General features: G+C 36.5%; 1 protein-coding gene across 1 annotated transcript in view; it reads left to right on the top strand.

Annotated features, from left to right (window-relative positions):
* The window catches only part of LOC143021354 (trypsin-like), a 42,633-nt gene that overhangs the window by 1,041 nt on the left and 27,670 nt on the right, over window positions 1-13,922 (top strand). The window contains exon 2 of the mRNA XM_076178790.1: window positions 13,649-13,843. Coding sequence (XP_076034905.1) covers window positions 13,649-13,843 — 195 coding nt within the window. The remainder of the gene's footprint in view (window positions 1-13,648; window positions 13,844-13,922) is intronic.

Raw genomic sequence — 13,922 nt, 5'->3', positions numbered from 1 at the left:
ATAAAAGGAAGAGTTCCACCTCCTTCATAACTCGGGCATGATCACAAAAAACCAATACGATTGTGTTAAATGGCAAAGCATTTTTGTTATTTTTCATGAGTCAATCTGAACAGATGTTGATGACTACCGAGTTTCAGAGGAAGCAGGATTTTTCCTAGGCTTTTTATAGAGGAATCGTATTCGGTAAATGTTCTTCTTGCGCAGTGCACCCTCGCTAGTGATCTCATCTATATGTATGATTTTTAATGATATATGTTTAGTCCTGTCATGGAAAATGTAATACAAACAGTAGATAAGACAATATATTCAGATTTCTTTGTATTTTTGAAGTATTCCATATATAATTCATGAATGATAACTTGTTTAGAATCACAAATAAAACAAGAGTGAATTAGAGTCTTTAATACAAAGGAGAAAAAAAAACACAAAATAAACAAACAGGAATAAAGAAAAACAGTCGAATATATTATTCAATTAGTAAATTATAATTAAATACAATATTTTATCCTTGTGACATATATTTATAGGAGAGAATATGTATTATAAGATAACAGAATTATTATTATTTTCCTATTTGTTTATTTACAAAAATAAAAATATACAAACCACCTTTATACATAAAATATGACTAAACATTGGACACACAAGATATATAAATAATACAACACAGAAAATATAAAAAAAATAATAAAATTGTATAAAGAATAAATAATAAAATATTAAATTTATATATATATAAAAATTATATATATATATTATAAATATATTATATATATAATAAATATTTATATAATATATGTTATATATATATATATATATATATGAATATAATTATATTAATATATATATAAGATATATATATATATATATATATAAATTATGTACATATATATATATATACTATATATAATATATATATATATAACATATGGCAATGTCTATCATTTTGGACTCTGGACTATTTAAAAAACTCAATAAAATATGTCTATGGGTAAGTGTGTTCAGCACAACAAATTACATTAAAAGAAAGATATAAAATTATTTATCAGAATGATCTTTGACAAATTAACTAGATTGTGTGTTGTGTGCGTTCAGATAAAATATTTCAAATAAACTTTTGAATACAATATATCCGAGATACCAAGAAGCCTTGTGGAAAGCTGCATTGCTTGCGAGCCAAGTGCCGCGGATGCGACGCTGGACAACGTACCCAATAATCTCGTTAATCCGGTGACACGTTCGCTGGAATTTGTTCCGAAGAGTGATTTGATACACATACAGGAGGCGGATTCTTCTGTGAACCTTATCGCCGAAGGTCAAAACAATATTTGCCTCCAAAATAAATAGTCCTCCACAGAAGAATGACATGGGTTTTTCCTATCGTGGTTTTAAACTCAGGGGATGAAAAACAAGTTCATCCACTTCGGAAAAAAAATGAAAAGGTAATTTACCGGGTTATATGGGTAAAGTGATCGTATTCCCAATATATAAAGGCAAAGGTAACCCAGGAAAATGTGAAAATTGTAGGAGAACCTCGCTTATCAACTAATTGACGAAATTGTATTGAGGGGCAAGAGAAGTAACTGAGACAAGGTGATGAAGAGCATGCATATAAGGAAGGACAGAAAAACGGGCGATTTAATTCGTGGACTTGGTGTTATCGCAGAAAAATTGTGGAAAATAGACACTAGTACTTACAGATCTCAAAAAGGCTTTCGATACAATTCGAAGAGGAAAAATGTAGGTGTGGAAAAGCATACAGAGTGTAAGGGAGATTACCGAGAGCGTTATATACCGAGCAAACGTTGAATAAGAACTAAGCATAAAATCAATGAATGATTTGAGGTATAACAAAGTAGTGTGGTGACCCGATGTAGGTATATACCTAAATTCAAACAATATGAAATGCGCCATGAAAGCTGAATAATACCTTATGTAGATTTTTTTTTGTTATTTAACAATGTGGGTGGAGCAAGCTCTGTTGTAATGCACGTTTCGGGGAGTCAATAATGAAAATGAACGTGGCGAAAGCTGAAATATCACCAATGGCTAGAAGAGAGAAAATGTTTCAGGTAAGGATTGGAAATTAAATGAGAAATACCGAAAAACAAACGGAAAATTTTTCAATTTTAGTCAAGACAGTACATGATACATTATTAACACTAGTATTGATTTATGGAGCAGAACACTAGGAGATAGGTGTGTAGCGGGTTTAAGGCTACGAACACAAAGAGAGTTGACTAGCAAGTCATCTATTGACTCAGGTAGAACTGACTGACATGCGGCCCATAGTCTGTATCTATACCGCAGGTAGGTGAGCTAATCATGGTGTAAAAGTGTATTGGGTTAACTCAGGTCAACCAGCGACGGGAGCAAAGCGACGCCCAAGAAAGGATGCCAAAAAGGTGCAGTGAGGTGAGGTTAGGCCGCGCATTCCACGCGGCCTCGGGGAATCTGCACAGTTGTACCAGGTAGGACCAATCTTCAAGCGGCAGATATGAGAGCAGCGCTGAGAAAAAAAAAAAAAAAAAAAAGACGAGTAAGAAATGAAAATGGTTCCTGTGAAGATGAGATGGCTGAATCACCTGGAGAGGAGAGGGCGGTGTAAAGGTGTAGCACATGGTAGACCTGAAAATGGCAAGAGAATGAGAGCAAGACTTTGGGAAATATTGAAGGAAGAAGTATAGGCAGGTCAATCTATGGAAACTTGAAGGGGATGACATTTTCCGGGACCAAGAAGAATGAGGAATGGTGGCCACACCGACAGGACTTAGTTCTACGTAATAACTGGAGTATAAACACACACGCACACACACACACACACACACACGTCGGTCGAAGTGACAACGAAGTTTGGAACTCCAAGAAAACTTCAAGTTTCATCGATCTCAACAACGAGGGAATACCTTTGTTGTATTAATAGGGAAGGGGGAAGCTCGTGGTGTAGTGGAAAGGTGAAGAAAAAGGAGAAAGGGAGGGATTACTGAGGAAAATGGAAGGAAATGAGGAAGGGGACGAACGGGCCCCAGATATTAGAAAATGTGTAAACGAGGGGTGCAGAACACACAGACGAGGAAGAACAAGGAAGCAGAATTGTCAAAAGCAGAAATATAGATAATAGCAGATCAGTGGAAAGAGAAGATAACTGCTTTTATGGATTTAAGGAGGTAGGTGACAACCTCCCCCGACTAGTAAATCTAGAGGAGAAAATAAAAAAAAATGAACGAAGCATGGGAGGCTAGGTTTAACCAATTAACACTAGTTACCCAAAGAGTTGATAAACTGGAAGAACTAAAGAAGGAGAATCAAAACCTAACTAAAGAGAAGAACAAAAAAGACAGTTAAGAAAAGTAAAGGGTGAGAGTGAGGAATTAAAGAGAAACAATAAAGAGAATAATGAGCCCATAGCAAAAGAGGTAAGTGGTTGGAAAAAAATACAAGAGAACAATAAAATTGAATCTAGAGATATATTGGAACAGCAGATGAAAGAACAAACTGAAAACACAGTTATTAAAGTGATGAGGGAGAAGGAGAATATAGTAAGAGACTTAGCGGATAAAAAGAAATGTATAATTATATTAGGGATGGAAGAGAAGTATAATCCAAATAGGACTACAAGAATAAAGGAGGAAAAATAAAAAGTAAATAGGATATTAGAGGGAGTTCAAAAAGATGAACCAGAAACAGGGAAACAAATAGAAGAAGTATATAGATTAGGGAAATACAATACAGACAAGACCAGACCAATTAAGGTTAAATTCAGGTCACAAACGACAGCAGAAAATACCTTAGCAAAAACAGGGAAACTAGCAGTGATAAATATAAACAGGTATGGATAAAAAGAGAAATGAATAAAGAGGAAAGAGAGGATGAGAAAACAAGAAGACTAGAGGCTAAGGAAAATAATGAGAAAAGAACTGAGTCGGAAAAAGGGAAATTCTATTGGAGAGTAGTGCATATGAAAGTGAGGAAATGGTTCATAGCAGAGAAAAACAGAAGGGAAACAGAAAACACTATGGAAGTAGCAGAAAATTAAAAGTGTCTTAAATATATGGCTTAACAGGCTTGAGCGAACTGAATGATTACCTGAAGGAAAAAGAACCGGACATAATGGGAATTGTAGAGACAAAATTGAAAGGTCCACTACCACCCAACAGTGTAGGACATGGTGCATATAATCATTGGATTAGAAACAGAGAGGTAAAACAAGAAGGGTGGAGTTATGTTCCTGACTAAGAAGGATATATATGTGAGGAATGCCACATATGGAAAGAATAGAGTAGAGATGATTATGATGGAAGTGGAGGACAGGAATGGGAAGAGCAGGAAGTTTATAGTAAATTATGTGCCTCCTAAAACGGCTTCGTGGGAAGAGAAAGAACACAAAAATATATTAAAGACACAAGGATAACACTAAATAAGATAATGGAAGATGAAGGAAGAATAGTTATAATGGGTGACTTTAATTGTAAAGAAATCTGCTGAGAAGAGATGACAGTAAAGAGTGGAGACGACCTATGGGGAAATGTACTACTTGATATGATTATAGAACATACAATGACCCAATGGATACAAGAGTATATTAGGCATAGAAATGAGGAAGAACCATCGAGACTGGACCTAATAATCATATCAGAACCCGAAATAGAGGACAAGATTGAATATAAGACACCAATAAGTAAAAGTGACCACATATTGGTTGAACTGGAACTAAATGAGGAAAAATACATGAAAAAAACGATCATTATAGAAAGGGAAGATTGATGTATGATTTTTTTTTATAGAATAAGAGAATTCTTTCAAAAAGCAGACTGAGAAAGAATACACAAGGAGGAAACAATAGTAGAAGAGAAATGGACCATTTTGAAAAAAATCTATAATGGAGTGGAAAAGTATGTTCCAAGACAAAAACAAGAAAAAGAATATGTAAAGTGTTGGTACAACAAAAGATGTTGGGAGTTAAAAGACAAAAGGGATAAAGCTTGGATAAAGTGGAAAAAAGACAAAAGACCTGAAAAATGGAAAATATATACTAGTTATAGAAATCAATATGTACAAGTGTGCAGAGAAGAAAAGAGAAAATACTAAAAATATCTCAAAAATGTAAAGATCAACCAAAACTATTTTACAGAGCTATAAAACAACAAACTGAAAAACAAACAAGAATTAGAGAAACTACAACAAGGAGGAGTTGAATACACAGAGGAAATAGAAATGGCAGAAATTATGAACAAGCATTTTAAATCGGTTTTTATGAGGGAGGACATACAACTTAGAGTTATAGAGTGTGAGGAGAAAAAAAAAGTAAGGAATGGTTGAAGGACGTTATTATTAAGTTACACTCAACCAATGCAAACCGCTTCCTCTGGGTTGGTCTGTCGCGCCTCTGCCCGGGCATAGATTTGCCACGTCTAACCTATCTATGTAGGGCATGATTATATAGTATATACATAATTACATTATGAACGTGGATACATATAGGGCATCTACATGCTAAGGTGTTACAGGAAAAGTAGGGTTGGAAACGGATATAATATATGCATAGGTATACATAGTTGTATACAGGGTCCTCGCATGGGGGGGGGGGCATATGTCAAAATAATGATAATAAAAAAAAGGTCAAAGAAACCCTGAATATTTTACCGTAATCGATTAATTTTGCGTTAGAATAAACAAGATTTGAATTATTTTCACTTATCCTTTCTGCCACAGGGGCATTTTATACAAAATTTTAAATATGTTTAGTTATTTCGCAAACCAATAGCTAAAATAAGCATCAAGGGGTGATGGAATTGGGAAGTGGTGATGGGAGTGTGTGTGTGTGTGGGGGGGGGCGTTACTGAGAGCTTTGCCCTGGGGCGGCACTCAGGCATGTAAAGGCTCTAGTAATCGTATGATGTGTCATTGACATAATGACGCAAGGTCTAAATATACAGGTCAGACCGTTTACATTCTTCTGCGCAGCTTCTGACGTCATTTGGCTGAGTCCATTTTCTCTTTGTGATACACTGAAGAAAACTGTGAAACGCCAAGGAAGACAGGAACTATAATATTTTATATATTATATATATATATATATATTATATATATTATATATCATATATATATTCATATATATAGACAGGAACTATAATATTTTATATATATTTATATATAATATTTGTCAGAATATAACTAATTGCGTGGAGCAGTGCGAGCGAAGGCAACGTCATTTTTGAACGACGGACCAGCTTCAACTGACAGCTATAGGACCCGCTAACCCCACTTTGAGCAGCCAGGTGACGTTCACGGGCCCGCTGCGCCAACTCCCTCGAAATTCGGTCGGAAGTGGTTAGACCTTATATTCTTAGATCTTGTAATGACGTATGTTGCTTGCTGCGCCGGAGAATGCACGTTGGTACATAGGCAGGTATAAATTACGCATTGCATCACATGATATCACAGCCACTATAAAACTATGTTTAGGTTTGTGTTGTATAGTGTATCCAGTATATAGAAATAACAAATATCAGGAATAAAAGAGAGCATGGTTTCCAGAAAGACATATAGGCCGATTAATATTCAGGTAGCTGTTATGTAACACATTCGAATTAAAACAATTTGAGAGAAAACTTTGAAAAATGTGATGAGATGCTAACAAACTTAAAATGTACAAATAACGCATAGGAAATTTGTGAAAGTATGACAGTAGAAATAAGACATTAGAAATAATAATACTATTGATGGCAAGGCTCTCCATCCTTGTGAGATGGCGGAAAATAAGCACAAGAGCATTGTTTTGCGTGATGACGTCACATTTGTTCTCGGACAGGAGCAGGGATTCCCTACCTTGCAAACCCAGGTGTCATAATATCCAATCCATATTACATTATTCATTCTTTCGTTATGTCCCATGTACAGTGGGAAACTTTGTATCACAATTTTTTTAAACTTCCGTGTGAGTTTTATTTTGAGGAAGCTTCACAATACTGATATATGTTTGATAATTTACGTTTTTAGAAATTAGATATTCCGATAATTGACAACACACCCCAGTTTATGATAAATTATGATTGGAAATATAACAAAGCAAGGGGAAATATGTTTGTGTAAATTGTGATTGTGTTGGGGATATCCCGTCATCAGGTCGCATCCGGGGAAATCCTGGCAGTCGTCCAGGAGCTCATTTCAAACGTGTCTGAGTCACTTATGTATACACCAATGGATTTTCCCCTCTTGTAAAGGTACGGTTACACTAGTAAACGGATGGGTTGTATTCCGAGCCTAGAGATGGATTATATCCAACACTGGAGGATTTGGGTTGAGTCCAAGGCTAGGGACGGCCAACGCAATACTCCTGCCCGGGCCTAGGAGTATTATCTCCACAAAAAAAAAAAAAAAAAAAAAAAAAAAAAAAAAACCGCAGTATCGTTGTCTACATCTCGGAAGAAATCCGAGGGAAACTGAATATATATGTTAATAGTATTCATATTTAAGATATATATATATATATATATATATATATATATTATATATATTATATATATATATATATATAATATACCTAGTATTTTATGGGAAGGGGAGCTATGCTCGTGGCGACTTTTTTTTTCTTTCTTTTTTTTGTATCTCGCAAGAACAAGTTTGTTCTTAAATTCTTGCATGGTGTTTGCACACACTATTTTTTCCTGTTTGTTCCAGATATCTATCACTCTGTGTGGGAAGCTGTTCTTTTTCAGGTCTTCTGCAGCTGTCCTTTTTGAGTTTCATTGCATGTCCTCTTGCTTTTCCTCTGTCCCTCTTTAATAAGTCCTCTCTATCAAGGAGTTCCTTGCCTTTCATAATCCTGTAGATGGCTAGTAGGTCCCCTCGTTCTCTTCTTTGTTTCAGGGTCGGCTATTCCAGTTCGTCCAATCTTTGTTCATATGTCAGGTTTCAAAGTGTTGGGGCCATCTTTGTCATTGCTCTTTGTATTCTTTCTAATTTTCTTACAATCTTTTTTGTACTGGGTGACCATATCATTGCTACATATTCCAGTTTTGGCCTTATCAATGTTTGTAATATTTATTTTTATCATTTCCTTATCCAGGTATTTAAAAGCCACCTTTATTGATCTCAACAAATTGTATGTTTCTCCAACTATTTTATTTATATGTTTATCTGGAGATATGTCTTTTGTGATGATTACTCCTAGGTCCTTTTCAGAATTTACTTTCTTAACTTCTTTTTGGTCAATTTTATATTGTCCTGATATTCTATTCTTGCTTTTCCCAAATTCAATTATGCTGCATTTCTTGATGTTGGATTCTTCTTCCCATTTCTTGCTCCACTGAGACTTTGTTCAGATCGCTCTGTAACTACTCAGTCTTTTTCGTAGCTTAATATCTTTAATAACTTTGCGTCATCCGCAAAGTTCATGTAACATTTAATACTTTTGTCCATGTTATTCACATATATAGCAAACATGATCGGAGCTAGCTTTGACCCCTGTGGGACGCCACTACTCATAACTTCCCACTTTGAATATTTGTCTTTGAGCATTGCTCTCATTTTTTTCCATGTCGGAAGTCCTCCATCCAATTCAATAGTTTTCCATGTATGCCTCCTATTGTTTCCAGTTTAGCAATTTTCTGTGTGGTACCTTATCAAATGCTTTTTGTAAGTCCAGGAAGGCACAGTCTGCCCGGCCGTCCCTTTCTTGCAATATATATATCAGTCTTGAGTAGAAACAGATCAAATCAGTGGCATATGATCTTCCCTGTCTGAATCCAAATTGCCTAGGGTTCAGTATATTGTTCTCCTCCAGGTATTTTGTCCATCTATCTTTGATGACTCTCACAAATTTTAACTATTGTACTCGTTAGGGACACCGGTCTATAATTTGTTGGGTCTTCCTCATTTCTCCCCTTGTATATCGGCACTATATTGGCATTTTCCCAATCTCCTGGTAATTTTCCTTCTTTGAGTGAGTATTCAACTATTTTGTGTATTCTTTCTGTTAGTTCATCTATACATTCCGGTTTGCAACTCCGGCGGGCCAATGGGATTTGTTAACGTCAAGCTTTAGTATTTGATTCCTTATTTCATTCTGAGTATAAAATGATCATGAAACAGAAAATGAATTTTATGGAATGTATATTGTGCCAGTAATCAGTCACTTGACTACTGTTGTATGTAAACGTTAGTAATTTTTCGTACTCGTGATCACCATTTACTTGGTATTTACACTTTTTGCCATGATGGAGTGGAATACTGAAGTTATCCATGCTCTAATAGAGAAGATACGACCGCAAGAGGCGCTTTGGGATGTGAGGCATCCCGATTACATTAATAGATAATGATAATATGATCTCTCACTGAGCCCTTTAATTACCATTTTCTACGGATGAAAAATGTCTTCTGCCTAGTGCCCGATTATTATATATGTGTGTGATTCACCATGGTCTTAGATCACGTGTTAGACTCGTGATCGACAATTATTAACCCCCCGGAGGAGAGTTCAGAGCTCGTATGACCGATCTATGGGTAATACTGTGATCTTATACACACACACACACACCCAACTCCCCCCTCACGACAGTTGGAGTAACACCCTACAGCGGAGCTATACTTAAATTATTTCATCCCTGGGCGGGAGTCGAACCGGACCGCCGTAGTGGCAGGCGAGAACTCTAACCACAGTGCCACGAAGTGTGTGTGTGTATGCACGTGTGTGTATAAGAGATGCAAAGATTGCCAAATATGCATTTTTAGAGAGCTCGAGAGCCGTTCAAAGTTATTTGGGATATAATATGAGAAAGTGGCATAGGTATTGGCTCTGCCAATGAAAGTTCCTCGTTCTAGATAGAGGGTGGGGCTTGCTGTAGCTCCTTTTATATGATTGGTGGGAATTTCTCTGCACGGTAAGGCTGGACTTATGCATAACCACTTATTATAGGATGAACAAATGCAAAAGTTGGACTTCATGTTTTTTGTCAACTAGTGTAACCCTATCTTAAGAGGGGTAGCCAAGTCAAACCATACCTTCGACTCCTCATGATATGACCATCGAATACACAATGACTCAGTGGGTAAAATAAAATACCAGATACAGAAACAATGAGGAACCATCGAGACTAGATTTATTACTTATGTCAGAACCTGAAATTGTGGACAGAAGTGATAACGAAACTCCAATAGGACCTAAGAAGAAATGAGAAACACAGAAAAGGAAGACTAATGTACAACAAAACAGATTTTGAGAAACTCAAAAAATTCTTTCAAAACAGAAACTGGGATAACTTCCTAAATGAAGAAACAAAGCTGGAAGAGAAATGGAATATACTAAAATAGATTTATAATGAAGGAGTGAACAAATATGTACCACAACAAAAGCAAGAAAGAGTATACATAAAAAGCTGGTACAACTGAAAATGTAGTGAGGCTAAGGATAAAAGAGACAAAGCTTGGAAAAGACGGAAAAAGATAAAACACAAGTAAATGGCAAACATATACCAAACTAAGAAATGATTATGTAAAAATATGCAGAGATGAAAAGAGAAACTATGAAAGAGATATAATAGGAAAATGCAAGGAACAACCTAAACTATTTTACAGGTTATGTAAATGGTAAACTAAAAAACAAACAAGAAATTGAAAAACTGCGCCTGGGAAATTATGAATATAAAGAAGTAGAAATGGCTGAAATTATGAACAATCTATTCAAATCGGTATTCACAATTGAAAGTTAACAGAACTGTGAGGGAATAGAGAGAGGGAGATCCCCCCAATGAAGGAAATAACTGTAACACAGAAGGAAATCAGAGACCAAATAAAAAACCCTGATGTCAGAAAATCACACATTCTGGATGGAATTGGAAGTTGAATATTGAAAGAATGCATAGAGGAGTTGATGGACAAAATATACCATATAATTAAATACTTGCTCAAAGAAGGAAAGGTACCACTGGACTGGAAAAATGCAAATATTGTACCAATATATAAAGGAGGGAACAAGGAAAATCCAACCAACTACAGACTGGTCTCCCTTACAAGCACAATAGCAAAAATATGTGAAAAAGTTATCAAAAGTAGATGAGTTAAACATCTGGAAGAAAAAATATACTGAATCCAAATAAATTTGGATTTAGACAAGGAAGATCATGTACAACAAACCTAATCTGCTTCTAATATAAATAATACAAGAAAGGTATGGATGGGCAGACTATGCCTTTCTAGACCTACAAAAAGCATTTGATAAAGTACCACACAAAAAACTAATAGGAAAAATAGAATCAATAGGTGGCATCAAAGGAAAATTATTGGAATGCACTTCTTGACTGGGAGAAAAATGAGGGTAGTAATTATAAGTGGTGTCCCGCAAGGTTTGGTATTGGCTCCAATCATGTTTGCCATACATATAAATGACATGGATGTAGGAGTGGAGTGTTATATGAATTTCTTTGCAGACGGGTCCAAAGAATCACTGCCAGGATGACGGTACACTTTGCCAAGACCTATTCCAGTAATGGTGAAAGTGGCTTCATCATAACACATTTTTCCACTTCTCCACATCCCACTGTAAATATTTGCAGCAAAAAGCGACCCTGTTCTTTTTCTGTTTTATGGATACAAGTGGTTTCTTGTGAGCATTGTGGTGTGAGAACTGCAGATCATCATGCATGCAGCAGTGTACTGCTCTCACAGACACACGACCAAGTAATTTAGGGTTCTTTTACTTCAACTGTGGTGCTGTTATACATGGACTAGCATCCACCTGTCTCCTCAGTACCTTGAGACTCTTCAAAGTACAAGGAGTAGTCTGCCTGGGCCTCCCTGTGGGCTTGTTCTGTAATGGCGGATCAGCTCAACCAGCATCACAAGTTTTCTTGTCCCACCACTGCACACTACGCAGTGGAGAAGTGGAAAAATGAATTGTGGAGTGATGAAGCCACTTTCACCATTACTGGAAATTGTCTTGGCAAAGTGTACCGTTGTCCTGGCAGTGATCCTTTGGACCCAAAATTCACACATGGTACTGTAAAACATCCTGATTCACATGGCTGCCATGGTGTGGGATCATTAGTGATACTACCAAAAAACATAACTCTGAATGCCGACTGATATTTTGAGCTACTTAATGATCATTTAGAGGACTTTTATTAAGTGCAAAACAGATGTCTTCATGTAGGATGGTGCACCATGCCACACTGCTAAATTCATTAAAGAATGGTTTGCATTCTGTGATGTGGAGTATATAAAATATTGGTCAGGTAATTCACCTGATTTAAACCAAATTGAGAACCACTGGGTGCTCATGAAAGATAAGTTACATAAGCGTGACACTTCATCAGTCCCCAAGCTGGAGGTAGCCATCAAGGATATTTGGAAGAATATGGACCCTGTGTGGGTTCAAAATCTTGCAGCATCTGTCCCTAAACATCTCCAATAAAGCACAACCAGCTGAGAGGGAAAAAAACCCAGCAGCTTACTACTGAAACACGCAACAACCTACCATCCAATACATCCACACAAAAACACATTCACTCTGAAACCCCAAAAAACAAGTTATTCAAAACAGACCATTAAGCTCAATGCTCCACCAACCCCATCCCCTTCTAACATCAGCCTTAGAGGAAATTTCTCTTAAGAGAAGCAAGAACCATACATGCTTGCATTCAGGACACCTTCCATCTCTAAACAATTACTAGCACAGAATAGGCCTAGCCACATAATCAAACTAGTCTAGATGTAACCACCACACAGAGGACACTGAACACCTCATCCTACATTAATTATCCCTAGAAAGCATCACAATATTTCTTCCTTGAGTGACCTATGGGTCTGTCCAGTCATTGTTGCCTATTATCTGAGAGTTATGAGTCTCCTGCAAGGGAAACCTGGGGCAACAAGTTGATTGATTGATCCTTGGTGCTGTTTACTCTAGCCTATAACCAGGGCAATTGTCCCTACATCCTGAAGAGATGTTGTAGTTTAGGTTTTTGTGTGTTTCCCTTTGGAGCTGTAACCATCCTCCCTTTTCTTAGCTGTGCAGTGAGTCCATTCTCCATTGTCAAATATGTCAACTCTAGAAAACCTCCTGATATCATCTAGGTTCTGCTTCATGTTCTGAACCCCTCTACATTGTGTCCATTAATACCTTGTTACTTATTTTCATGTGTTGTAGGTTAAGTGTGGATATATTAGACAAGAAAATAAGATAAATTACCTTCTTTTTCATTGATACCTTAAGCTGTCTCACTTGCCCTTTAGGTAACCTAGAAATCATTGTAGTCATGACAATATTATTAAGATAAGCTATAACTCCTTCACTACCCAGGGATTGCCATAAATTTAGAGATGCATGAAATAAATTTATAACAACTAAAATAAAAAGAAAAGTTCCTCCCAGTGTGGAAAGGGTTAATCAGAAGTAGGCAATAATCAATTTGCCACCAAGAGGGTGCCACTGAAATTAATGAATTAGCCTAGCTTGGCAACAACCAGAATAAAAATGAAAGAACCTTACAATATAAAAGGGTTAATGAACACTTTAGCTCTCAGTTAGCTATGAGCTTTGTTTTAATTGATTTATGCAGTCATTTTTTTTTCCTGGAATCAAACTAGGTCTTAATGCCTGGTACATGGAGAAGGGGAGAGCTATTTTATTTCTATATTATTTGTGTTACAGTCACTGAAGACCGGGGCCTGCCGGAGGGTGCAGCTTGTTCACAAAAGGACAGCATCCCAGGAGTCTGTACGGAAATCACAGCCTGTCTGAAGGATGGTGCTGTGGTGAGAAGGAATGACAAGATCCTCAAATGTGACATTAGAGAAGATCGAGTACTTGTGTGCTGTAGGAAAACAACAGAAATTGCTCAACAGTGTAAGTTTATATCTCTGCTGGGGTTTCAAGAGGACTGCTTAATTAGACTTCCAAGCTGTGAATGAATCCCTTTACCATC

Source organism: Oratosquilla oratoria, chromosome 42 (assembly GCF_046742065.1).
Source record: "Oratosquilla oratoria isolate Oo_2021 chromosome 42, ASM4674206v1, whole genome shotgun sequence".
In the NCBI taxonomy this organism is placed as follows: domain Eukaryota; kingdom Metazoa; phylum Arthropoda; class Malacostraca; order Stomatopoda; family Squillidae; genus Oratosquilla; species Oratosquilla oratoria.
Note: the sequence above shows the minus strand (reverse complement) of the source record. Positions and strands in the feature narration are given on the sequence as shown.